The sequence below is a fragment of the Cydia fagiglandana genome, chromosome 11, assembly GCF_963556715.1.
Source record: "Cydia fagiglandana chromosome 11, ilCydFagi1.1, whole genome shotgun sequence".
NCBI classification, from domain to species: Eukaryota; Metazoa; Arthropoda; class Insecta; order Lepidoptera; family Tortricidae; genus Cydia; species Cydia fagiglandana.
Genome location: NC_085942.1, coordinates 2,469,134 through 2,496,411, shown reverse-complemented (window position 1 = coordinate 2,496,411; position 27,278 = coordinate 2,469,134). Strand labels below are relative to the sequence as shown.

General features: G+C 40.1%; 1 protein-coding gene and 2 long non-coding RNA genes across 3 annotated transcripts in view; all 3 read right to left on the bottom strand.

Annotated features, from left to right (window-relative positions):
- Positions 1 to 1,745: 1,745 nt before the first annotated feature.
- On the bottom strand, positions 1,746 to 11,161 carry LOC134668486 (uncharacterized). The gene is made up of 6 exons (XR_010098782.1): positions 11,100 to 11,161; positions 9,536 to 9,706; positions 8,639 to 8,749; positions 4,441 to 4,600; positions 3,502 to 3,631; positions 1,746 to 2,092 (listed from the first exon to the last, which is right to left on the bottom strand). It is a non-coding gene; the product is annotated as an uncharacterized LOC134668486 (long non-coding RNA).
- On the bottom strand, positions 5,265 to 6,267 carry LOC134668485 (uncharacterized). Its single transcript, XR_010098781.1, has 2 exons — positions 6,052 to 6,267; positions 5,265 to 6,019 (listed from the first exon to the last, which is right to left on the bottom strand). It is a non-coding gene; the product is annotated as an uncharacterized LOC134668485 (long non-coding RNA).
- A 911-nt stretch (positions 11,162 to 12,072) lies between the features above and the next one.
- LOC134668781 (protein lifeguard 1-like) overlaps positions 12,073 to 27,278 on the bottom strand; it is a 33,071-nt gene continuing 17,865 nt past the window's right edge. The window contains exons 7-9 of the mRNA XM_063526239.1: positions 24,474 to 24,633; positions 22,272 to 22,401; positions 12,073 to 20,525 (exon numbers count right to left, since the gene is read on the bottom strand). Of these exons, the coding sequence (XP_063382309.1) occupies positions 20,296 to 20,525; positions 22,272 to 22,401; positions 24,474 to 24,633 (520 nt within the window). The 3' untranslated portion in view covers positions 12,073 to 20,295. The remainder of the gene's footprint in view (positions 20,526 to 22,271; positions 22,402 to 24,473; positions 24,634 to 27,278) is intronic.

Genomic DNA, 27,278 nt, shown 5'->3' with positions numbered 1-27,278 from the left:
TGGAAAACACAACCGAATACATTTGATTCCTAATAAGAATACCACAAGTACGGGCTATTATCTCTTATTTATGGTATAATCTCTTGATATAAGTATGTATAGGCCCTTGGGAGATGGGCATATGTGCGAGATGGGATATGACATGAAACTGATTTTTAGAGCAGCAAGGAAAAACTAAATGAGAAAATTAAAACTATACTACCTATAGAACGTATATACTCGTAAGTAGAGTTCGGCGAGAAACAGAGAGTGAAAGTCTGTTGTGTTTTGCTAATGTGATAACTGATAATCATGACGTGTATTTTATTATTTGTTAAAACAAGTGTGTTGTGTTACACTTTGTGCTGCACAAGATCATGGCCCTGACGGAAGACCAGCGGTAGCCTAGCCAGGCTATCATGCTGAGTCGGGACCATTTCGTGGATTTCATGTTAAATTATGTTACGTGTTGTTTTCTTCTTTTATTTTGCCTCGAATAAACGAGACTTACTAGAATAAACTCTGTTCTAGAAAGATCACTTTTGGGCATGTAAGTAAAATGGTTGATGTTTGAGTGGATTGTGCCAATTGTGGAGATATTGTGGGTGATATTTAAAAGTAAAATTTAAACTTACCCACCACAGTTATAATGTACACAAATTTAATTATGCCTCCGGTTCAATTGTATAATTTAATTTAATCCTTAAAACCTTAAAATCTTTATGAGACTTGACTGAAATTACAAGAAATATAAGCCAACTCGATGAAAAATCATAGGCTTAATCTTAGTGGCATACAAAAAAATCACAAAAAGATATTTCGATGAAAACTTTGGACTTTCTAAAATACCGTAATTAATGCTCTTGCTCTGCTCTATCAAGACTAATGAAAAAAAAAATCATACACTGAATACTCAAACCTTGCACTTGTCCGATAATTTATCGATTTATCATATCTTAATCGACTTCGAGAAAACGATAAGCATTCTTACCTTTCGTCCACTCAAAATATCAGTTGCTTGACAACACTTCTAAGTTAATATGAATCAAATGTCTAAATACATGTTTAACACAAAACTGCAAGAGAAAATACTAACCTCAGCCATAACAGGGGCACAGTTACTAACATACTAAGTTTAGGGAGCGTTATCACTGATAAGGACCCCTGGATATGATAAGGATAACCGCTATATCAAGTTTTTTCGCTACATTTATATCCGTTATAGTAATGTATTAGTGCACTGATTTAAGTGAGTGAAGATATATAATGGATTAGAAATTATATAAAACGGGATAACAATCAAACTACTTTTAAGTAACACACCGCATCTAGTTTTTCGTCACATTTTGTTAAAAATGATTAAGTATACATATTTAATTTTCAAATTTTTAATGATTTCTTTTCTTTACAATCTTTACATCAAGTGAACTAGGTCGTTAACATCATATCTAGAGTATCATTTATATTTTTGCAATAATATAGGGAAGGTAACATTGGAAATTAATTATCAGTTTTATAAAAAAAAATCAAACCACAACGCAGTGTAAAGGGTATAGACGAAGGCAAAATAAAAGGACGGAAATTAAATAAACACCTAAAACATTTTTATTCCATTATTATAATCCTAGATTCTATGAAAACTTACTTACCGGTTTTTTTAATCAGGATAAGTGTGAAAAACATGGTGTTATAAATATGTTACATTTTCAAATGATGTTACTAAATACCGCTTGTAAAAATGAGAAAACATTACATAGGTATTTAATCATATTTTCTTCACTAAGGCTCCGCACACCGCTCCGATGCGCGAATGGGACATCGATACATTCGTACTTACATAACTCTTTCGCACACACCGAAGCAGCATAATAATGATACTATCTCTACTTCTTCGATTTAAACAATAAGTCCAACACTATCATGAAAATATTGACAATATCAACATACAAGTTCAGCGTCGCGAACACATAGTCCTCCGGACCTACGGTGTACCTATGTTTGCCCATTAACATGAGTTGTGTGTCATACACGAGGTACATAGAGAATATGATGCATGTGAGCGCGGAGTAAACGTAGTCTAAGATATGGTTGCGGACGAATATGCAGATGATTCCTGAAATGAATGTGAAATATGGATTAGTTACATTTTAAAATTAATATTGTCTTCGGTTACCGCGATAGTTACTCAATTACGCGTTCAATATGTATGTCGGCGGCCGATCGTAAGATCAGGCATATCGTGAAATTCCTAGGCGTATCGTGAAACGTGAAAATCTTTGATCCGTTCTCTGAGTCGACGGAGCCCCGCTACGCTACGCGGGGCTCCTATTTCTGGGCAGTTTGCCCTTCGGGCATTTGAAGCAACCTAACGAACCTATTCTACCTATATATTGGTTTAATGTGACAATCGTCAAAACATTACACAGGAACATTATACGATCTGCCTGATCTTACGATCGGCCGCCGACATATATACGCGATATAATCCGTTTCAATAGTTTTATTTCATTTAAAGTTATTTAGCGTAACATATTTCTAACTATTTTAAGATTCTTCTGAACTCCTAGTAATACAGTAAAATTATACATTTTGCGTTTGCGTCAAATCCGGTAGTTCTGATTTTTTGCAGGCTTGTTTATGATGTTGGCCCAATGAATAATCCAAGTTTGTGACCTCGAGCGCCGAACGCAACTTTGTCAAAAATCGAATAAACCGCAATTTTTTTTAGATTTAGGCGATTATAACCCTAAAGTACTAGTTTTTGATAGTAACTTCCTAGGGCGCTTTTAAAGTAGACTAAATTTGCTACAATAAAACACTAGAATTGTCTCTGTACATCTAATATTTTCCGAGATAAAGCCTTCAAAATCATAAACAAGTCTGCAGAAAATCAGAACTACCGGATTTGACTCAAAAGAGCCAGGTTACAAAATTCGACAAATTTACTGGATTATAGTGTAAATTTCATTCGATAGCATGTCAGGCGTTCGCGTTTGCGTTGTCTATTTTTGCATGGGATTTTGAACAGCGCGCCAGGGACGTTTTGGAAAATCAAAATCCCAAAAAAAAATAATAATAATATGTATGTGAGAATTATGTAGTAGTATATTCATTGTATACATTTTATTATTTTTATCTGTGTATTGTATATGTACTTTATTATATTTTTCAGTTGTTTGCAATAGTTCCTAGTTAATTAAATTCTCTTACTTTTCTTCTCGCACCATTTTTATTACATCTCTGTTTAGCCCTATGGTTGACTGGTAGAGAATGCCTGTAGGCATTAAGTCCGCCATTTGTCCATTTTATTTGTATTTTGTGCAATAAAGTTTAAATAAATAAATTAAATATAACTTAACGCAAACGCGTAGGTACGTGAAATTTTTACTAGGGGTACAGAATACGTGCATAGTCTAATTATACATACATACTATAATCACGCCTATTTCCCGGAGGGGTAGGCAGAGTCTAAATATAGGTAGATAGAAGTCGGTGGGTAAGTAATAATTATGTTAAACTCACCAAGAATTAAGATGGGTATTGAGAAGCATATTAAGAATCCTCCCCACGTGGTGAAGTCATATTTGGATTTTAATGCAAATACGGTTAAAGCCAGAGTTATAATTGCTGTAATGGCGACTGCCGTCAACACCTAGAAGGGAAAAAAAAGAACACTACTTGTGGTGGATAAAATCAGATTTTACAGATAGACAGAGGTAGAGTCGCTTAAGTTAGACGAACCTAGCCGATGCCTTAAGCCCACTTGCACCATTCTACTATCCCGGGGTTAACCGCTTAAACCTGGAGTTGCCATGGTTATCAGTACAATTTGACACTGGGTTACCCCTGCCGCCTAACCCCTGGTTAGTGGCATGGTGCCAGGGCCGCTAACAAGCAAAGTTACGCTTTCATTTTAAACCTTACATTCTGAAATATGTATCATGAAATTTGACATGAAAATTCAAGTAATATACCTACATATATTATGTCTGGTTCCAGTTTTCGTATCTAAAAATTATAATAGGTACAAAGAAATTAGAGTGAGTAAGTTTACATAAGTACAAAACTTTTACTCGCTTTGTTTGTGTACCTAACTAACAATTTTTAGCAACCGTCAATACTAGTTTTCCAAAGATGTTTAAGTATATGTTACGTTAATATTCATGTAATTTAAGCATGTCGTTTTAAATGAGAGCTTAACTTCAATTGTATTGGAGCGGCTTTTTGGTGGAGGGCTCATGTACATCTTAAACATCGTACTTAAAATTGGAAGTTAGTCATTGGTAGTACATGATTTTATGTATGAATGTTACAAAAAATGACCAAGGTTGGAGTCTCCTCTGCGCTCAATTGTCCTAATGATTATCGTTCAGAAAAAAATACAAAAAGACTGTCAACAGCTACGTCGTGTCTAACCTACATTGTGAAATAAAGCGTTAAACAGGTAATCGTAATATTTACCGCATTTCGCGCATAGCAACTAGCCAACATCCCCAGAATAACTCCCTCTGCCACGGTGTAGGCGCCTAGCAACAGATAGTTCCATGGCACCTTGCGTCGAAAGTCCGTGAAAAACGCCAAGAGGACGATACTTATAAACGCCACGGCTAGGGATATGTATCTACAACCATAATTACACAGATGTAAAACAGTCGGTAAGGTCTACTCGGTGGTACTAGTGCTCGAAATGCTAATGCCCAATAGATGACACCCTGGTGTCACCTCTATTGACAATTACTTAGGTTTTAATAAGTCATTGTCAATAGGTAAACAATGTAAGACCGCGCGTCGACCACCAGTACCACCACCTTATAGTCATACGGTTTTAAAATGTCGGAATCCACTTGAGAGATTACCTGCCTATGAATGGCATTGTTTTCTTTTGTTAAACCAAACCGCTAATTACGTGTGCAAAATAAAAAGCAATAACAACAAAACGGTCGTTTTCGTCGTCGCAAGTCACTCAATGTCGTGGCCGAGCCGTAAGCGTGTGTGAGAGGTGTTCGTAGCTGATCCTAGCGTTTTCTCCATTGACATAAATGTCATAGATATATCTGGGGACTGACTGTACGGGCATAATGCCCGCGATGGCAAAGGTCTTTGAAAACGGTCTCAGCACCCGCTTGACGAGTTTTCTTGAGTCGACTAGCGCCGTATCCGATAGACAACACGCCTACCGTGCGGGCCGCTCTACAACCACACTATCTCGTGAGATGGTCTGATGCGTGGTCGACGCAAGGGAGAGGAAGCAGCAGGTTGCTCTATTGTGCTGTGACCTGTCCAAGGCCTTTGACGTCGCAGACCATGCAGTCCTTACCAGCAAGCTAAGGCACTATGGCATCGGCGGCCCGACACTTTCCTTGTTCGAGAGCCTTCTGCAGCAAAGATCTCAAATTGTGATCGGAGACGGTGGAAAGGCTAAGTCGGACCCACTAGAAACTACCATGGGCGTAGCCCAGGGTTCGTCGGTGTCAAATATATTATTCTCCTTGTTGCTGAACGATTTGCCACATGCAATAAAGGCTGCAGAGATCCTCATGTACGCCGATGATGTTGCTGCAATCGTCACAGCGCAATCGGTGGATTCGATCGAAACAAAACTAAACGAAACCGCGGCGCAGCTTGCACAGTGGTTTGATGTCAATGGTCTTGCGTTAAACCTAAAGAAGACCCACTACCTAGTTTTCAACCTGTCGGGCCGCAGCACGAGACTGCTTGCTGTTTCTGTAAATGGGACCGCTCTAAACCAATTAAGTACCACCGGATTTCTAGGGTTTGAAATAGATACCTGTTTAAAGTGGGACCATCATATTAATAGACTCAGCGGAAGAATCGGCAGCGCGTGTTTTGCTCTAGGACGGGTAACTAGGCTGGTGTCAGATGAGGTCGCGCGCTCGTGCTATTTTGCCACAGTGCACTCGCTGATCCAGTACGGTGCGGAGCTATGGGGACGCTGTGCTGAGTGGGAAAGGGTTTTCCGTCTCCAGAAGCGCGCGGTTAGAATAATCGCCCGAGTACCACACAACACTCCTGCTAGACCCTACTTCAAAAAACTGGGAATACTGACCTTACCAGCTATAGTCATCCTACAGGTGGCTGTGTATGTGCGGTCAAACCTAACAGCATACAAAACGCATAGTATGGTACACAACTACAATACCCGTAACGCCCATAAGCTCGTCGGCGTGGGCCGCAAGTTGACCAAGTCGACCAAGCTCACCCATGTCATGGGGCCTGCCGTCTACAACAACCTCCCTGACAGCATCACCAGCGCCCAAAATTTGGGCATATTTAACCCTAGTAGCATTTTCGTTGGGGCCCACGGTGCCAACGGTAGGGAAAACGTTGGGATGAGGTTCGTTCCGTAGCCAACGTTAATTTTGTATTGGCCCACCATCGCATTTACCAACATTCGCTGTGGCACAGATGCCCAACAATGGGCCTTTGTGTATTTTGGTACCGTTGGCTAAACAACGATAATATTCGTTGGCCCAATGATGACATATATCGCATTTACCAACATTGGCAGTGGCAGTGATGCCCAACAATGGGCCTTTGTGTATTTTGCTACCGTTCGCTAAACAACGATAACATTCGTTGGCCCAATGGTGACGAATACCGCATTTACCAACATTGGCTGTGACACGGATGCCCAACAATGGGCCTTTGTGTATTTTGGTAACGTTGGCTAGTCAACGATATCATCCGATGGCCCAATGATGACAAATATCGCATTTACCAACATTGGCTGTGGCACTGATGCCCAACAATGGGCCTTTGTTTATTTTGATAAAGTTGGCTAATCGACGATATCATCCGATGGCCCAATGACGACAAATATCGCATTTACCAACATTGGCTGTAGCATTGATGCCCAACAATGGGCCTTTGTGTATTTTGGTAACGTTGTCTAATCAACGATATCATCCGATGGCCCAATGATGACAAAAATCGCATTTACCAACATTGGCTGTGGCACTGACGCCCAACAATGGGCCTTTGTTTATTTTGGTAACGTTGGCTAATCAACGATATCGTCCGATGGCCCAATGACGACAAATATCGCATTTACCAACATTGGCTGTAGCATTGATGCCCAACAACGGGCCTTTGTTTATTTTGGTAACGTTGGCTAAATCAACGATATCATCCGATGGCCCAATGACGACAAATATCCCATTTACCAACATTGGCTGTAGCATTGATGCCCAACAACGGGCCTTTGTTTATTTGGTAACGTTGGCTAATCAACGATATCTTCCGATGGCCCAATGACGACAAATATCGCATTTACCAACATTGACTGTAGCATTGATGCCCAACAATGGGCCTTTGTGTATTTTGGTAACGTTGGCTAATCAACGATATCATCCGATGGCCCAATGATGACAAATATCGCATTTACCAACATTGGCTGTGGCACTGATAATTAGACTGTAGGCACACTATAAATTACACAACTATTTACCTACGGTAGTATTGTAAGAATCCTACACAAGGCCCAACGTTAAAGTTACAATGTTGGCCCTTTGTGGGACAAGCTGTGTTGGGCCTTCAATCTGGTGCACGACTACCTCCCGACCTACCTGACTTGCCGTTGGGTAATTGTTGAATTTGCAAACAAAAGCACAACGAAAAAATTGCCCTTTTTTATTTTTTTGCAGTTGGTCCTACAGCAAGCCATACGGCCAAATGTAACAATTAACCAACCATCAAACAAATGTGTATAGGCCCAACCACGGCCCAACCAAAACCACCACCGTTGAATAATTGTATGATTTATTTAAATAGGCCCAACGAAAAAAATACTCTAATGGCCCTCTGTTGGGAATCTTCGGGAGGGCCTTTGTCGAGGGCCCTCCAGCAAATCGTACGGCCAAATATAACGGTTGCCCAACTAATACGTAAACAAAGGCCCAACAAAATCCCTACAAGAAAATGCTATTAGGGAAATGTCGCCTCAAACGCTGGCTTATTGAGCACCCGTTCTACGATTATAATGAATACACAAATTTCCACGAAAAGGATGTTAAATAATTTATATTTGTAAGTATAGGTAATATTATTAATATGGACCTAATATGTCATGATCAAGGTTATTTCATATTGATTTGTATATTTTTACGGCATATGTAATATGTTTTATAATTTATAATGTGTAAATTGGTTTTACTAATAAATAACTTATGACTTATGACTTAATGAGGCATGACAGGGGCCAGTACAGCGGTGTGACACCGCTGCAACGCGATTGGTTGATGAGTTCGCATCACGCACGCGATTGGTTGGCGAATTCGCATTACGCGCGCTATTGGTCGCAACTAGTTGCGTTAGACTGCACGATTGGCTGGAATTCGTGAGTAACACCGCTTAACTAGTACCATTTTTAGTGCCCCATTAGCCCGTCCTTAGATATTATACTTCAATGGTTTTCTTGCTTTGTAAAGGAAAGAGACTACGAACAGAGAACCCACCCAGCGGGTTCACGGTACCCAATGCGTTAAACTATAAACTACGAGTTATAACCTCTAGCCCATACGTCAAACCTTGCCAAGCAAAATGAAATTTTATTTTGTCAACACAAAGTTCAAATTAGAATGGAACAGGAGACCTTTTTATAGGTATCTGAGCGGGTAGAGGATAATAAGTAGTTACTTACAGAATGTAAGTATTGTTTTGAATCCATCGCTTCGTGGGCTGGTGAAAGGAAAAGAACAAGATGAAGCTCAATACCTACCACCAGCAGTTGAATCGTCAAGATTATGTACACCTGAAAACACATTTGTTTTATAGTTTTTTTTGCATTTTTCAAATCCAACTGCTTAAGGGCCCCCCACATCTAGCGTCTTTCGAGCGTCGGCGTCTGGTCAGCGCTACGGAAAATGACGTCGCTGCGCAGTTGCGTCGACGTTGCGTCGAGCAAGCAGCGGCCATAGAGTTGTAGACGCCGACGCTCGAAAGACGCTAGATGTGGGTAATACGTAGGTATCATAACCAATTGATGAACAAGAGCTTAGTTCATTATAAGTAAGTTGTTTCGCAAGGTAGCATCCGAACAAGTAGCGTAAGACCAAGATAAATCTGCAACGATTTTGATAGCACACGCAGTGCAAGTGTTATTTATTCATAGAAGTTTGACGTTTAAAATAACATCGTGTGCTATCAAAATCGTTGCAGACTTATCTTAGTCTAACTCGAAGATCTTCCAAGATTGCAATATGAGCGTAGCGAGAGTGGAATCTTGAACGTTACTAGGGCACGAGAGGAGAACAAAGACATCAAAATTATTTTTCCACTGTAAAGCAGCGATCGGCAACCTTTTAGCAGCCAAGGGCCAAAGCAGTTAACGAAGTGGACGCGGGCCGCACTTTTTGTCAATATTTATGACTTTGATTGGCCACGGGGAGGCTCGCGACCGCTGCCGCATAGGATAAAATGCGACTTTGCTCACTGATTTAAAAGAGTAGGTACCTAGAGAGAACCTTTCCGAGCGGGCGCGGTGAAAATGATTTTGAAATTACCCCGTCTCCAAAGTAAAAGTCACCCCAATTCTTACCTTTTTCACGAAAGCCTTGCGTATCTCCGCGGTAGTGAATTCATTCTCAACTTTTTCGTCTTTTTCCTGCGACTGATCGCCCTGGACTTGTGACGGATGGTACGAATATTGCGTGGTAACTGGTGACGAAACTTGAGTCGCATCGTCCTGGTCCTGATGGGTACTGGGAAACTTAGAAACAAACAAACACACTATTATTGAGACGAATATAGGTAAGTACTTATATACTTATATAGGGTTCATCCACTTATTATGTCACAGCAATACGGGCCATGCCAAGTGTGACAGTACGTATTAATTACCTATCTTTTTCCTTTGATAAAGTGTGATAATGGTGAAGGGGGGTCTAAAAAATCGAAATTTTGTCCGGTGTAATTAATGGATGACCCCTTATGGTCAATGTGGGCAAGACCGGCAAATAAAATTTATTATCGTACAACAATAACTCGTAGTTGTACAAGTCGGTCGCTCAGACACAGTCTGAAAGGAGAGCTTCACTATTTCTCTGCTTTGCCGATCTTCTCTAAGGACCACCTGCACCATTCCACTAACCCGGGGTTAACCGGTTAAGCCGATAACACAGTAAGTATCAAATTGTATTCCACCTGGTTAATACAGGATTAACCAGGTGGAATTCAAGTGGCGCTAAGGGCCGCACTAATAGTACCATTCACTAACCCGAGGTTGACCGGTTAAACCTGGAGTTACCATACCAGTACAATTTAGCACTGGGTTAACGGTTTAACCGGTTAACCCGGGTTAGTAAGATGGTGTGAGTGGCGCTAAGACGAGTATGTGAACAAACGCAAAGTTAAAAGCGTTGAAAGCGCTTGTAGACGGTATTTCCTTATAGACGGTTTTTGCCACATCGATCTTAAATAACAAACTCAAAGCTATTAGTTATTCTGTGCTCAAAGTCTAGTTATTAGAGCGGGTCTAATGCGATATAAGTATTAGGTACATACTTTCATTATTTTTACCTCATCCGACGTTTCACCACAAACCCCACACAGTTGACAACACCACTGCACCACACAGCTGGTGCAACCCAGCTGAAACGTCGCATTAGGTAAAAATAATGAAAGTGTTATATTATAATTAAACCCAATGTTTTATTAAAATAACTCATTATACCCGACGCAAAACGAGGGGTGTTATACCTTTGACACATAATAAATAATAGTACTAGGTACAGAAGACTCACTCTCTAACAAAACGCGTCTGTTACGATCAGCACAGATATGGCCGCTAGGTGGCGACAGCGCCACGCGCGGCTTATGGCTTTCCCCAAAATTGGGGTGGAACGGATGTACTTTTAGCTACCTGTAGCAAAGCGACGAAATCGCGGACTGAGCCGCACCTGCCTTTGACGACATTGTCCGTCTGTTAATTCTCAAACGGACGGACTGATTCCGATGCCGTTTTTTAACGAGAATTCGAGTTCCCTTGCGGTAATTCTTAGCTATGTTTGATAAAAATCGATCTAGCAGTTTGAAGAGCATCATCCTTATTCCAAAATGACTAAAGGGTTTTATATTAATTTAATAGTTATTACATTACGTACCAATGCCATGTTTCAGCCTTCCAATACCACGTGTTTTCGAAGCGATGCCGTTGAAGTAATTAAGTACATATATAAGCACCTAGTTTGAAACTCATATTTGATACACTTAATGATAGTTCTTCATTAGATAGTTAATTGATTTTTCACGCTTATCAGCAATAAGGAAATGAAAATTCATTCTTGCACTTCCTACCTACCTTAAAGCAAGAATCCATATAATGGCTCCAGAAATCAGTTTACACTTCTTACTATATAACTAAGATATAACTTTGCTTTAAATTTAACGGTATAGTCGTCTAAATAATAATAGCTATACTCCGTAGCACTCTCAGGCCCACTTACTTGCACCATGCCACTAACCCGATAAGCGGTTAAACCGTTAACCCAGTGTCAAGTTGTACTGGTAACCATGGTAACTCCAGGTTTAACCGGTTAATCCGGGTTAGTGGAAGGGTGCAAGTGGGTCCAACGTGTTAGAATAATATAATTGATCGTCCATTTAAATGTCTTCGATTACTAAATGTTTCTATTGTATTAGCAGAGAAGCCTCTCTCATGTTGGAATTATAAAGGTTAAATGACCCACTGTATCCGGCTATTGTTTTCCGATTCACTGTTATATCATACGTCTATGGGCCCGATTCGGATTATGAAATAGACATCTTTTAGACATCACCAAGATACGATAACGATATGTTTAAGATCTAACCTGTCAAATTTGACATTTTGCGCGATTCTGGAGATACTCTTGAACGATTTCCACAGGATATGACTTAGAGATCTAATAGATATCTTACTCTATCTAACGTAAAAGTGACATTGGTTGCCCGAATTGCGCTGCAAAAGAGAACTAGTTGATATCTAAACTATAACGTATCTAGAATGGATCTAGTACGTGTCGTCTGTTGTGAATATATTGAAGTTCGAATACGGCAGTATTTCCACGGGGGACAGGGATGTTAAAAAAAGACACGTTTGGAATGTACCTGCCATACATTTATTATAAGTAGGTGAGATTTTAAAGCACAGATTCATGTTTTATCTAAAAATACCGATTATCAAAGGTATGCCAAAGTTACTAATGCATTGTACATGTACAGTCAGCAATAATATACACTTGGGACTCAAAAAAATCTATACACGTCGTCAGTATTGTCAAAAGATTTGATAACATTTTAAGCACTTATTTAATTACACAAACGGGTCTACCGCGATATAATTTCATTGTTTTTACCTTTAATTCCGACGTTTCACCTGAGTTGCACCAGCAAAATTGTGAGTGTTGCGTGTCGTGCCGTGTACAATAAACATTAACGGGTAGCTGCAATTTCTTTGTCTACCCCGAACATTTTTATAAACTAATTTCGGGTAGTTTAGTGGTGTTTTATTAATATCTCCGTTGACATTTGTTGGGACGTCAGTCTTTCCGTGACCACAGCTGGTGCAACTCAGCTGAAACGTCGGAATTAAAGGTAAAAACAATGAAATTATATCGCGGTAGACCCGTTTGTGTAATTAAATATGTGTACAAAACGCGAGAGTTTAAAGTGTTATATTTTAAGCACTGTCTTCAAGTAAACATAATAAATCTATATCTACTGCTGAATGTACAGTCTAGTACAAAAATACGAGGCAACGAAATTTCTAACAAATGTTTTATACTTATTGTACAGTCAATCGTCTAAATAACATGTTTTTGAAGCCAATGAGTCGTATCCATATTTTTAATATGATACCAATCTCGAGGAGAAAGGAATCTAAGGCACTTGTCCCACCAAGAGCGAGTAAGCGATTAACTATCGGCGATTTTCTAGCCCAAGAAACGAACAAAAGATAAGGATCCTGTGTTAGTAGAGACATATAAATTATAAGAGTTCATCGCTGGCTGTTCACACTGCCGGCGAGAACACTCGCTCTACTAGTTTGTCGCCGCGATAAGATAAAACTAGCTCAGCGGTACTCGCTCGGCGATGCTCGCTTCGTAGTTTGAACGAGTCTGCGACGTCTGCGTGTTCGGCTACGCTGCACCGCCCGAGCGAGTGACGCGAGTAATAGCCCGTCGCACTCGAACACTCGCCTATAGCCGAGCGACAAAACTATTGGTGCTAACACTCGCTTCTCGCCCACTCGTTTCTAGTTTATCGTTCTACTCGCTTATCGCTCATCGTCGGCGGTGGGACAAGTGCCTAAGGCGCGTAAAGTAAAAATGCTGAAAGAGACACCCCACACTAGCGTCTTTTGAGCGTCGGCGTCTAATCAGCGCTATGGAAAATGGTGTCGCTGCGCAGTTGCGCCAGCGTTGCGTCGACCAGCAGCCATAGAGTTGACAAGAGCCGACACTCGGGAGACTAGTGCAGGGTGTCTCCTAGGGCCACCACACACTAGCGTCTTTTGAGCGTCGGTGACTAATCAGCGACTGAACGCTATGGAAAATGGCGTCGCCGCGCAGTTGCGCCAACGTTGCGTCGAGCAGGGGCCCATTTCTCGAACGATATTAGACTAATATTATTAGTCCACGAACTGTCAAATCGTATGGGTTGCCATGACAACACACTAATAATATTGGGCTAATATCGTTCGAGAAATGGGTCCCAGCAGCCATAGAGTTGACAAGAGCCGACCCTCGGGAGACTCTAGTGCAGGGTGTCTCCTAGGGCCACCACACACTAGCGTCTTTTGAGCGTCGGCGACTGAACGTTATGGAAAATGGCGTCGCTGTGCAGTTGCGTCAACGTTGCGTCGAGCAGCAGCCATAGAGTTGACTAGAGCCGACGCTCGGGAGACGCTAGTGTGGAGTGGCTCTTACGACATTTAAATTTGTCTGCATAAAATTTATATTTGTTAGAATTTCAATGCACCCGCCGTTCTGATATCATACTTATTTATAAATACAAAAGTTTACAGTAAAACCAAAGTAGTTATAACCATTTACTCGAAGCCGTGACTACGAGGGTGGTTTGAAAAGTACTTAACTTGGTTCGATAGAAATTCAGGATATTGTTTTAGCTGACAGAAAAATAAAAGTACTCGAATTAGATGAAGCCATAAGCATCTCAACTGAGTTCTACACATTTTTAGGGTTCCGTACCCAAAGGGTAAAACGACTGGTAAAACGGGACCCTATTACTAAGACTTCGCTGTCCGTCCGTCCGTCTGTCACCAGGCTGTATCTCACGAACCGTGATAGCTAGACAGTTGAAATTTTCACAGATGATGTATTTCTGTTGCCGCTATAACAACAAATACTAAAAACGGAATAAAATAAAGATTTAAATGGGGCTCCTATACAACAAACGTGATTTTTGACCAAAGTTAAAGCAACGTCGGGAGTGGTCAGTACTTGGATGGGTGACCGTTTTTGCTTTTTTTATTGTTTTTTGTTTTGCATTATGGTACGGAACCCTTCGTGCGCGAGTCCGACTCGCACTTGCCCGGTTTTTCATAAAGCTTTGTATCAGAAAGTACACAACACTCCCAACACATTTGTTTTCAGATCGAACCAAGTTACTTATCAAACCGCCCTAGTATGTATATATGTACATTTCTATAGATACATATATAGTAAGATATGGTATCAAAAAGCTGCTTAGTAAAAATAACTGAAATAATTGAATATCTTTTTCTCGATAGATAGGTAGGTACTTCGTTTGTAAACAATATAGGTTCGACCAGGCGTGGCTCACTCGGCGATTTCGTCGCTTTGCTATAGGTAGCTACAAATACATCCGTTCCACACCAATTTTGGTGGCTAGCCATAAGCCGCGCGTGGCGCTGTCGCCACCTAGCGGCCATATCTGTACTGATCGTAACAGACGCGTTTTGTTAGAGAGTGAGTCTTATGTACCTAGTTATTGTTTATTCTGTGGTTCGACTTAAATGCAAGTGTGTAAACGCGCAGGTTATATTGTACAGATCCACCAGAGTCACACAAACCGCCAAAAAAGCGCTCCCATACAATTTTGTACCAGTTATATTTACTAACACAGCTTTTTGACTCTATATGTAATAGTATAGGTATAACAAAACGAGGAACTATTCTATTTTATTATTATTATTATATTAGTTTATGAAATGACAAATAAATGTAAGGCTCATTCATTTCCGTGAATTCAAATTAGAATAAATGAACTTTACATACCTATGAATGAATATTGTATGTAATATTTTAATTAATTTAATGACTAATATAATTCGTCGATGTAGTCGCATTAGATATATCGGATCAGCCAAGGTGTTCACAAATATCTGGACAAAGCCTCTACTAAAAATATTACAAATTTTGCCAGTGAAATTTAAACCTTAAGTGTAGGAAATAGAGTTGAATTAGCATAATTGAATGCTTCAATTGCAACTATATTCCGATGAATAATTACATATTTAAATTTAATCGAACTTAATAACTTCATGTTGCGTGTTCAGATGTTTTTGAGAACATTTGCCGCTCAAAAATGTCTGATGCCGACTGTGTGTGGATGGATCTGACAATCGGTACAAAATGGTGACATTTAGATACATCTTTGACAGCTGTCAAACTAATATCATTTATAATATGAACTGGCAAAATTGCATTAAAATATCACCAATAGCTCTAAGCATTATTATTGAATAATTATCAGGTAGATTATCATCTTTGGGTTAGAACAAAAACACATCTCGTCGGCGGTCAATTTTATTGCGCAATATATCAATAAAACCATCCGTCTACGGGGACCTTAAATGCAAACATTGCTTATCAAACCCAAAATCGTGTATATTACAATTAATAAAGCCTTATGTACTACCACTGTAATAATTTAAGTTTGTACATTATATAAGACGAATTAATTAGAAACGCAGTAAAAACCATAATATACCAAACTAACTTAGGAGTGCCAAAGTGTAGAGTCACGATAGACGTCATAACATCATTGTTATTACGTTTAAAGTGACACTTAGACATTCTGTCGCTTGCCAAAACGGCGCAGAGTTAGCTTGGTCTAACTAAAGAGAAATCAAGTTAACCACGTTGCATAAAAAGAATAGTATTTTAAGGTTTATTTAAACGTTTTATTAAAGCGGTCTCCAACTTAGGACTCTTCGTTAAAATACCTAGACCGCCTGATTACACCACCATACTACAGCCACCATTAAATAAGTAATTGTAATTACTAATGTTACAAGAAAAATAAACAAAAAAAGATTAAATAACATCTTCATTTAAAAAAAAACGCGTCATTATTGGTTCCTTGAATATATGAGTTGTATTTTATGTATTCAAAAACAAGTTAAAAATAATGTAGGTACAATCGAAAGATTTAATTTATGACCCATTTTGTACAGTCGCCGTCGGATATATCTGATCGGCCAAGGTGTTCACAATATCTGAACACGCACTCAAACGCCTTCACAATAGGGGCGTGTTCAGATATTTGTGAGCACCATGGCCGCTGCGATATATCTGATGGCGACTGTACCTTGTCACAGTGACAATAGTATGAGATCTCTAGTGACTTTCATATTGATTGTCACTGTGACAAGTTATAAAATGGATACCTTTGAACAATACCAACCATACAAACTTATTATCAACTCTAAACCGTTGGCATAAAGTTCATTTTCTGAGTAACTACTGCTAAGTATACAATTTATGTTTATTCTCCACCACAAATATCCATCATTTCAGTCTCATCACAATATCAATATTACATATTGCGTGAAGCATACATAACATCAGAGGCGGGTCGTCACAATTAAGACCAATAATTTTGTAGCAAAATTCGTGTAGTGTAAGGTTGCCTCCAGAAACTCGCGAACTAAATTGACAGGTCAATGTGTACAAATGATACCACAGTTTGGCCAGTGCTGTTCGTATCGATATTTTCAAAAAAGTTTGAATTAGAGAATATCGTGAGAATTCACCGCTAGCGGCGCTACTGTTGCGCGGTCAGTTAAAATGTATCTTTAAGTAATTTAAATTATTTTACAAATGTTACTTGGTATTTCGAAAATTGTGCAAATTATAGTAATAAATACAGGAATATTGGATAAACATATTGTAGATAACTAAATAAATATTTTATTATATTTATTTTATTTTATTTGTTAGGAAAACTTACAGCTAGAGTAACAAGTTGTAGGTGATAACATAGAAACAGTGATTTTGGCTCAAAATACAAATAAGGCCGACCCAGAAGGGAAAATAAGATTAGGTCAGAATATAAATACAGTTAGACCAAAAAAGTCTGCAGCGATTTTAATAGCCCACGCAGTGTAAGTATTATTTTAAACTTCTATTAAAAGTCTATGAAATTATGACGTATTAAATAACAGTTGCACTGCGTGGGCTATCAAAATCGCTGCAGACTTTTCTTGGTCTAACTTTAATTATCGATCAATCTCATCTACCGGTCACATTGTATAAAATTAATTCACCAATTTTAGATTTATGGCGACAACCGCGAGCTCTTGATATAAACAACTTGCCCCCAAACCTGCATATTAAGAGCCAACAGGAGTGGTCATATCTCCATACAAACGTACTCGACTGTTTCCTCCGTGGGTTTTGATGCTAGACCAATGATTTGTCGGACCGTTTTGCTTTTTTTGATATTTTTGTTTTTTAAGGCGCTAGAGCCTTTCAAAAATGGACTCTTTGACTATGCCGCAATGAGAGACGTAGTATTCAAAACGGATATCAATTAGCCAAAAAAGCAAAACGGTCCGGCACAGATAATTTCATAATCATTTAGATTTCCAAATTTGGTTACGATTGGTTAAGTTTTGGAGGAGGAAACAGTCGAGTACAAAACCTCGATTTTAGAGATTTTTAAGCAGGATTTTTCGCCTTGTCCTTATCGCACTAGTTATAGGAGCCGCTTCCGTTAGCGAGATGTGTATATTTACCTAAAATCAGCTCCTGTTTCGTCTTAACATTGAAATTTGTCAAGTTTGACATCCGCACCTCCTAATTTGATTGGTAACGTCACAATCTTACAATCGAATCAACCACTTTTCTCGTCACATTCATACAAGTCGACATCGTTTGTAACCCCTTTATAATTAATTATCACATGGGTAGTAAGTGCATCTTACTTATCGATATCATTTTATCGACATATACCCCTGACTATTTTTTCTTTGCTATTCCTGGTATCATTTTATTTGTCAAACTTATGTCAATTTAGTTCGCGAGTTTCTGGAGGCAACTGTAGTTGATTTAACCCCTCGAATATCGAGGACGCGATATCGCGTGGTTAAATAATGTACCTCTAAGTCCCACGAGTGAAAAGTAGAAACCCTTGAGATTTGAGGGGTTTATTAGTTTATTACATACATATTACTGTTATTACATTTTTCATTCACCATTTATGATGGAATTGGGCATACGGATCCCTCTAATAATAGTGCATTAACACATTCACTGCCCCCAACGCACATGTGCGTTCACCACCATACAAGTTTGTTCCTAGGCCACGCCCCCTGGCAGTGAATGCGTTAAAATTGCTACAAATATAACGAAGTCCGAATATAACTATTGCGAAAACTAAGCTATTTTATATTCCGTGTTAAAAGGACACAATTGAACAGATTGGGTAACTGCCAAAAAACGGGTCAGTTCGCCGATATTATAAATTTTATTTGTGAGCATATAACTTGTGTGTAAATAAAAAAAAATTGACCAATCGGACCGTTATTTTAGTATCCGAGATAATATAAAAATGACAAAATTTCCGTGAGACAGACATATTAAATATATTATGAGCGTATTTCGACTTAAAATACGTGAGTGACCCGTTCTTAATATATATTTAATATAAAAATGATACGAAGTTCAAACCTTCCTGGAGGCAAACTGATGGAATTCGATGTTATATGGACGTCCCGCCACTGCAATACATACTTGTAAAGGCAAATCACCCCTTTCTCACGCGTGCTAGTAATATTAACATTTCTGCACACATTTTCTAAGAAAGCTATAGATTATTATTATAGATATATTAGCATTTTATATTGATTAATTATATTGCTTTCTAATAAAAAGAATAAGAATGAAAATCATCATTTAGGTTAAGAATAATTTATTATGGACTTTTAAAAATCCTATAGCTAGTTACGAGAAAAAAATATTCGATGTTTACTAATATTACCTACGAATAATTTTAAAAAGAGCAACAAAACATACGGAGACTCTAATTTCCAATTAAACATAAGGAAAAAATGTGATTTTCTCAATAAATTATTAGGTACTCACCTATTATTGAGTTTTTAAGCGACACGACAACCTATTTTTGTCATGTGACCAAAATACGAAATATTATTGAGAATCACAGTATAAAAAACATTCCTTTTGACCGCCAAGCCCCAAAAATAAAATGAAAGTCAGTAATAAAAATACAGAACAATTGTTTATTACAGATTTTGCCCGTTACTTCTTAACGTTCATTCACGTCATGGTATTAAGGGCAATTTATGCGCGTGTATAGACGTCCTAGGGTTATATTTACGCCTCACTAATCTAATTTATGAGACATTAGTTTTTAATTAAGATGACGATAAACTAAGCACTATCTAGCAAGACTTGATTACTGTTTTATTAAGTGAATGAAATGAAATTACTACGAATTACATTACATTTTCGAAATCTATTGTCACAGTTAACTAAAGTTGTAAAATCTTGCATCGTGTGCGTTTTCGTCACCTTTTTTGTCCACGTAAGGGTAAAATACCATATCGCCGGCATCCCACCAACGGTTGTCAACTTCAACCTTACTTTTAAGCTGCAGTTCCCCCAAAAACTTGCGCCTTTTCAGTGCCATTAATCGGCATTTTACCCTGATATGCTTCACTCAAATTTGATACCCCATCTGAAGTGAATAATCTGTGTAGGTATGAACTTAATAAATAACTCTATATATCAGGGTTTCTTTAAGTGGGGTCCACGGACCTCTCAGGGGTCCGTAGCATGTTTAACAGGGGTCCGCAATCTTAGTAGAGTCGACTTAAAATATTTGGGATGACAGTTGTCAAATGAAACTTGAAGATACAGGGTTTTGCATGAAAATTTGGAGCTCCACAATATCTAACACCATTAAAAAGAATTAAGTTAATACGAAATATGACTTTAAATCTCGAAATAAACATTTAGAGCAGTTTAAACGCGCTTTAAATGCGGTATCAAATTCAAGTACCACATACTCTGACTCCGTTACAACGCAACCTTAATCCCTCGAAGCGGAGATGATAGTCAGAATGTACATGAAGATGTTAATAATATCCAGATACAGGTTCAGAGCGGCGAAGATGTACTCCTCAGGGCTGATGCTGTACTTGTGCTTGCCGCCCATCATGAGCTGCGTGTCGTAGACCAGATACATGGAGAAGATGAGGGCTCCGATGGACGCGTAGACCAGTTGGAGGGTGTTGTTGCGGACGAACATGGCGACAATACCTGGGAATAGATTAGTTTGTATTATTATTTTGTAAGGGGGAGGCCTATGTTCAGCAAAGGGGGAGGCCTATGTTCAGCAGTGGACGTCTTATGGCTGAGATGATGATTATTTTGTATATGCTGGAGTGACGAAGCCCTAAAAGACCTGTCGGAATACCCTACTGGCGTGAAGTGACGCAGAATTAGAGGCAGATTTGAAGTATTTGCCGCCCCAGACCCTGTAGCCGCCCCTTTCTCGGCACCCATCATATTGACTACATTTTGAGTTATTTCTTGTTATCATCAGCGAATTTTTAATCATCAAAGAAACAGTGTTGCTATCCTGCGATTTTTCAAATTTGCCGGATTTTGCTACTGACAAGAATTGCTTGACCAAGATTAATTTCTATCTCTACACATCGCATTTCTCGACTAATTCTCGTAAAATTTTATAAGCATGTCCAATATTTTTTTGGGAATTTTTATCGACACCATCTTTGGATTTATTTCAAACCTGGAACCCAGGAGTTTTAGAAATCTACTGAAACATTAATTATCTTTATGTGTGAACTCACCAAGCAATAGAAGCACAACAGAAGCGCAAACGAGGAATCCTCCCATCATGGTGAAGTCCCATTTGGTCTGCAGAGCGAATATCGTCAGGGCGAGGCACACGGCCGCTGTCACTCCGACCGCCATCATCATAAAGTTCCATTTTTGCAGACTTACCTTATAATGTCACATAGAGCGAGCTCAAAGCGAAACGTCTTCGTTTCAGCTTCGGCAAAATGCTTTCGTAAGTCCGGCTGTCTTCGTATATAGGTCGCATCGCATTTTTATATTCTCTTGAAATTTTGTGAGCAGGTCCTGTTTTTTTTTTTGACGACTTAGTTTTTTTTTAAATAGGAGCCATGGGGTTTCTCTCTACGGCTCACAGCAAAATACTAGTGGTATTTTATGTGTGAACTCACCAAGCAATAGCAGCACAACAGTAGCGCAAACGAGGAACCCCCCCATCATGGTGAAGTCCCATTTGGTCTGCAGAGCGAATATCGTCAGGGCGAGGCACACGGCCGCTGTCACTCCGACCGCCATCATCATAAAGTTCCATTTTTGCAGACTTACCTACTATAATATCACACAGAGCGAGCTCAAAGCGAAACGTCTTCGTTTCAGCTTCGGCAAAATGCTTTCGTAAGTCCGGCTGTCTTCGTATATAGGTCGCATCGCATTTCTATATTCTCTTGAAATTTTGTGAGCGGTTCCTATGTTTTTTTTTGTCGATTTAGTTTTTTTTTTAATAGGAGCCATGGGGTTTCTCTCTACGGCTCACAGCAAAATATTAGTGGTATTTGATGTGTAAACTCACCAAGCAATAGCAGCACAACAGTAGCGCACACGAGAAATCCTCCCATCATGGTGAAGTCCCATTTGGTCTGCAGAGCGAATATCGTCAGGGCGAGGCACACGGCCGCTGTCACTCCCACTGCCATCATCATAAAGTTCCATTTTTGCAGACTTACCTACTATAATATCACATAGAGCGAGCTCTAAGCGAAACGTCTTCGTTTCAGCTTCGGCAAAATGCTTTCGTAAGTCCGACTGTCTTCGTATATAGGTCGCATCGAATTTCTATATTCTCTTGAAATTTTGTGAGCGGTTCCGATGTTTGTTTTTTGTCGACTTAGTTTTTTTTTAAATAGGAGCCCATGGTTTCGCTCTACGGCTCACAGCAAAATACTAGTGGTATTTGATGTGTAAACTCACCAAGCAATAGCAGCACAACAGTAGCGCACACTAGGAATCCTCCCATCATGGTGAAGTCCCATTTGGTCTGCAGAGCGAATATCGTCAGGGCGAGGCACACGGCCGCTGTCACTCCCACTGCCATCATCACCTGAAACATGCAATTAGAATATATATGAGTAAAAAATAAAAACTATCGCGAGCGAATCTCTCCCCTGGCTATTTTGTATGTAGTATTGACAAACGACAATGTCTGGTAAAGTCATAAATATTAACAAAGTGCGGCCCGCGTCAACTTCGTTAACTACTATGTGGCCCTTGGCTGCTAAAAAGTTGCCGACCGCTGGGCCCTTAGCTGATAAATTTGACAGCATTAGCATTATTTTTTGAGTTTGGAAGGTTTTACTTTTATTTCTATTGACAAGCGACCGGATGAGTGGTGGATTGGGTTGATGAGTGATCGAGGTTGAACGTTGGCAGCTGCATGGGTGACCGATGTACCAAACAGATAGGTGCGTGAGTGACCGAGTCGATGGGTGAGTGACCTAATATTTCAAACTTACCGCTTTACCGCAGTGCGAGATGTCAAGTCACTGACTGACTGAGTGAGTGACCAGATTAGTGGACGGATGAGTGATGGAGTAGTTGGTTTAATGGGTGACGGTGGTAGAAAGTAGGCAGTTGCGTGAGTGACTGATACGGTGAACGAGTGACCGATGTAGCAAGTAGATAATTGCGTGAGTGGCCGAGGCGATGCGTGAGTGGCCGAACGATTTCAAACTTACCGCTTCAGGCGCCCTGGTGCTCGCCACGACCCCGAGCAGGAAGCTCTCCGCGAGAGTGAAGATGCCGAGGAAGATGAAGTTCATCGGCGCCTGGCGACGCACGTTGCCGCAGCACGCCATCACGATCAGGCAGACTATAACCACGGCCAGGGCCACGATGCTATACGAGCCGAGCGGAGCATAGCGCGGGCAGTGCGAGATGTCAAGTTACTGACCCACTGGGTTGGTGACCGACTGGATGAGTGACCGACTGAGTGAGTGACCAGTTTAGGGGACGGATGAAAGACGCCGAATGGGTGAGTGACCGGTCGAGTGATGAAGTAGTTGGGTTAATGAGTGACGGTGGTAGAAAGTAGAATGAGACGGTGACCGAGTGTCCTATGTAGCAAGTAGATAATTCCGTAAGTGACCAAGACAGTGCGTGAGTGACCGCGACGATGCGTGAGTGACCACGACGATGCGTGATTGGCCGAGACGATGCGTGAGTGGCCGAGACGATGCGTGAGTGGCCGAGACGATGTGTGAGTGGCCGAGGCGATGCGTGAGTGGCCGAACGATTTCAAACTTACCGCTTCAGGCGCCCTGGTGCTCGCCACGACCCCGAGCAGGAAGCTCTCCGCGAGAGTGAAGATGCCGAGGAAGATGAAGTTCATCGGCGCCTGGCGACGCACGTTGCCGCAGCACGCCATCACGATCAGGCAGACTATAACCACGGCCAGGGCCACGATGCTATACGAGCCGAGCGGAGCATAGCGCGGGCAGTGCGAGATGTCAAGTTACTGACCCACTGGGTGAGTGACCGACCGAGTGAGTGACCATATTAGTGGACGGGTGAATGAGACCGAATCAGTGACCGGTCGAGTGATGGAGTAGTTGGGTTAATGAGTGACAAGTAGATAATCCCGTGAGTGACCGAGGCGATGCGTGAGTGACCTAAAATTTCAACTCACCGCTTCAGGCGCCCTGGTGCTCGACACGGCCCCGAGCAAGAAGCTCTCCGCGAGAGTGAAGATGCCGAGGAAGATGAAGTTCATCGGCGCCTGGCGACGCACGTTGCCGCAGCACGCCATCACGATCAGGCAGACTATAACCACGGTTAGGGCCACGACACTATACGAGCCGAGCGGAGCATAGCGCGTGGAGTGCGAGATGTCAAGTTACTGACCCACTGGGTGAGTGACCGACCGAGTGAGTGACCATATTAGTGGACGGGTGAATGAGACCGAATCAGTGACCGGTCGAGTGATGGAGTAGTTGGGTTAATGGGTGACTGTGGTAGAAAGTAGACTGAGACGGTGAGCGAGAGACCGATGTAGCAAGTAGATAATCCCGTGAGTGACCGCGACGATGCGTGAGTGGCCGAGACGATGCGTGAGTGACCGAGACGATGCTTGGGTGGCCGAGACGATGCGTGAGTGACCGATCAATTTCAACTCACCGCTTCAGGCGCCCTGGTGCTCGACACGGCCCCGAGCAAGAAGCTCTCCGCGAGAGTGAAGATGCCGAGGAAGATGAAGTTCATCGGCGCCTGGCGACGCACGTTGCCGCAGCACGCCATCACGATCAGGCAGACTATAACCACGGCCAGGGCCACGAACCTGCAAGCAAATAATAGTAAATAAATAAGTTTTTGGCAAAAATTTCATTTTTGGTACAAGCTTTTATCGCTGACTGTACTTTTCTTACGACAGACAACTAATACTCATGGAAACAATTCTCAAAACCCCTAACACAATTAGGTTGCGTTGTTTCATCACAGAGTTCCTACGGCCACCTCCTGTCTCCATCATAAGATCAGCTCGATGGAACCATAATATTACATTCTCGTCCGATTTATACACGCATGCAAAATTTCAGCTCAATCGGAAACCGGGAAGTGGATCAAATTTTACTTGCAAGATTTGATTACACACAGACAGACAACGGTCAGGTGAAACTAAATAAAAGCTTGCAATAACAATAAGTTCAACCTATATACGTCCCACTGCTGGGCACAGTTTATTGGTAACAATGGGGCTCTGAAGCCTCTGATAATAATAGTATTTTAAAAGTATAATAGTTATAGGCTGCTATTTAACTGATCACCAGATTTAATAAAATTTAATACCAAAAAAATCTACTTTACCACCCTAAAATCATAAATGATCACCAAAATTATAACACCATTTTAATGTGAAATGATTACCAATTTTATTACATTTTACTATCCTATTAAAGGAAATGACACCAAACTAATCATTATTAACCCAAAAATAGTAAATGATTACCAAATTTCAAACCCCATTTTAATGTCAATTCGAGTATCTGAAGAGTGCAAACCTCAATCTCTAGATTTAATTAAATTGAATCCAGTAACTGTAATGCCATACGATAAATAAATAAATAATGTCAATTGATAACCAAATTTTTACATCTTGCTATCCTATTAAATAAAATGACACCAAAATAATCATTGTAAACCCAAAAATAGTAAATGACCACCAAAATTAGAACTCCATTTTAATGTAAAATTATAACCAAATTTTTAAATATTGCTATCCTATTAAAAGCAAATGACTCCAAAATAATCATTGTAAACCCGAAAATAGTAAATGACTACCAAAATTGTAACCACAATTGTTTCTGTATGGATCACAGTTCAAACCTAATCTAACCCACTTTTCTAGTAGAATTTCGTTTCTGTATGGGTCGCAGATGAAACCTAACCTAACCCACTTTTCTAGTAGCATTTCATTTTTGTAAGGGTCACAGTTCAAACCTAACCTAACCCACTTTTCTAGTAGCATTTCGTTTCTGTAAGGTTCGCAGTTCAAACCTAACCTAACCCACTTTTCTAGTAGAATTTCGTTTCTGTATGGTTCGCAGTTCAAACCTAACCTAACCCACTTTTCTAGTAGCATTTCATTTCTGTATGGATCGCAGTTCAAACCTAACCTAACCCACTTTTCTAGTAGCATTTCGTTTCTGTAAGGGTCGCAGTTCAAACCTAACCTAACCCACTTGTCTAGAAGCATTTCTTTTTTGTAAGGGTCACAGTTCAAACCTAACCTAACCCACTTTTCTAGTAGCATTTCGTTTCTGTAAGGTTCGCAGTTCAAACCTAACCTAACCCACTTTTCTAGTAGAATTTCGTTTCTGTATGGTTCGCAGTTCAAACCTAACCTAACCCACTTTTCTAGTAGCATTTCATTTCTGTATGGATCGCAGTTCAAACCTAACCTAACCCACTTTTCTAGTAGCATTTCGTTTCTGTAAGGGTCGCAGTTCGAACCTAACCTAACCCACTTGTCTAGAAGCATTTCTTTTCAGTAAGGGTCGCAGTTCAAACCTAACCTAACCCACTTTTCTAGTCGCATTTCGTGTCTGTAAGGGTCGCAGATGGGTCGCAGTGTTAACCTAGCCCACTTAGCTGATAGCAGTTCAAACCTAACTTAACCTAATTTTCTAGTAGCATATCAGTATGCTATTAGAAAAGTAGGTGAGGTTAGGTAGGTATGCGGTGTGGGGTACGGGGGGTTGAGCGGAAGGGGCTAGTAATTTTGGCATCATTTTACTTTATTTGGTAATACGTATACATTTTCTGGTAATCATGTGGTTTATTTAGGTGCAAAAATCTCATTAATTTGGTCTTCAAGATTTGGTGATCATTAATGATTTTTGGTAATCATTCAATATATTTGGTATTCGAATACAATTTGAAGTGCAGTCGTAATTAAAACGGTGGTACATTTGTAATTTTAGGGCTTATTTTTTTGGTGTTCAGTAATTTTTTTTGGTAAGCATGATTTTTTTATTTAGGGTACCAAAGTATTTTTTGGTGGTCATTTTATTTGTAGCCATACGAGGGTTGCACTGAAAATGTCGGGAATAGAGAAAACTGTCGCATCTAGACAGTCAATCTTTATTTTAATGCATACTTAAACTCAAACTGACCACGCATATAAATTTTCTTTTGAAAGTAATCATTCTGTAATGCACACGGCTCATAATCCCAAAGTCCTTTTTGTATGGCGATTTTGGGGCCTTAGTGGTTTTGTATGAAATTCGTGGAGTAGCCAACGGAATTGAAGTTTTTTTTACATATATATGTATATAAAAGATTTTTTTACTGTTGTCATATGAATATTTAGGAATGTCGAAATCTGCCGACATGCAACTTTTTTGGCAGTCTTTTTAATTAACAGCACAAATGCGATTTTAATTTTTGACGTCGCTTTGGAATGACATGCTTCTTTAAGATCAC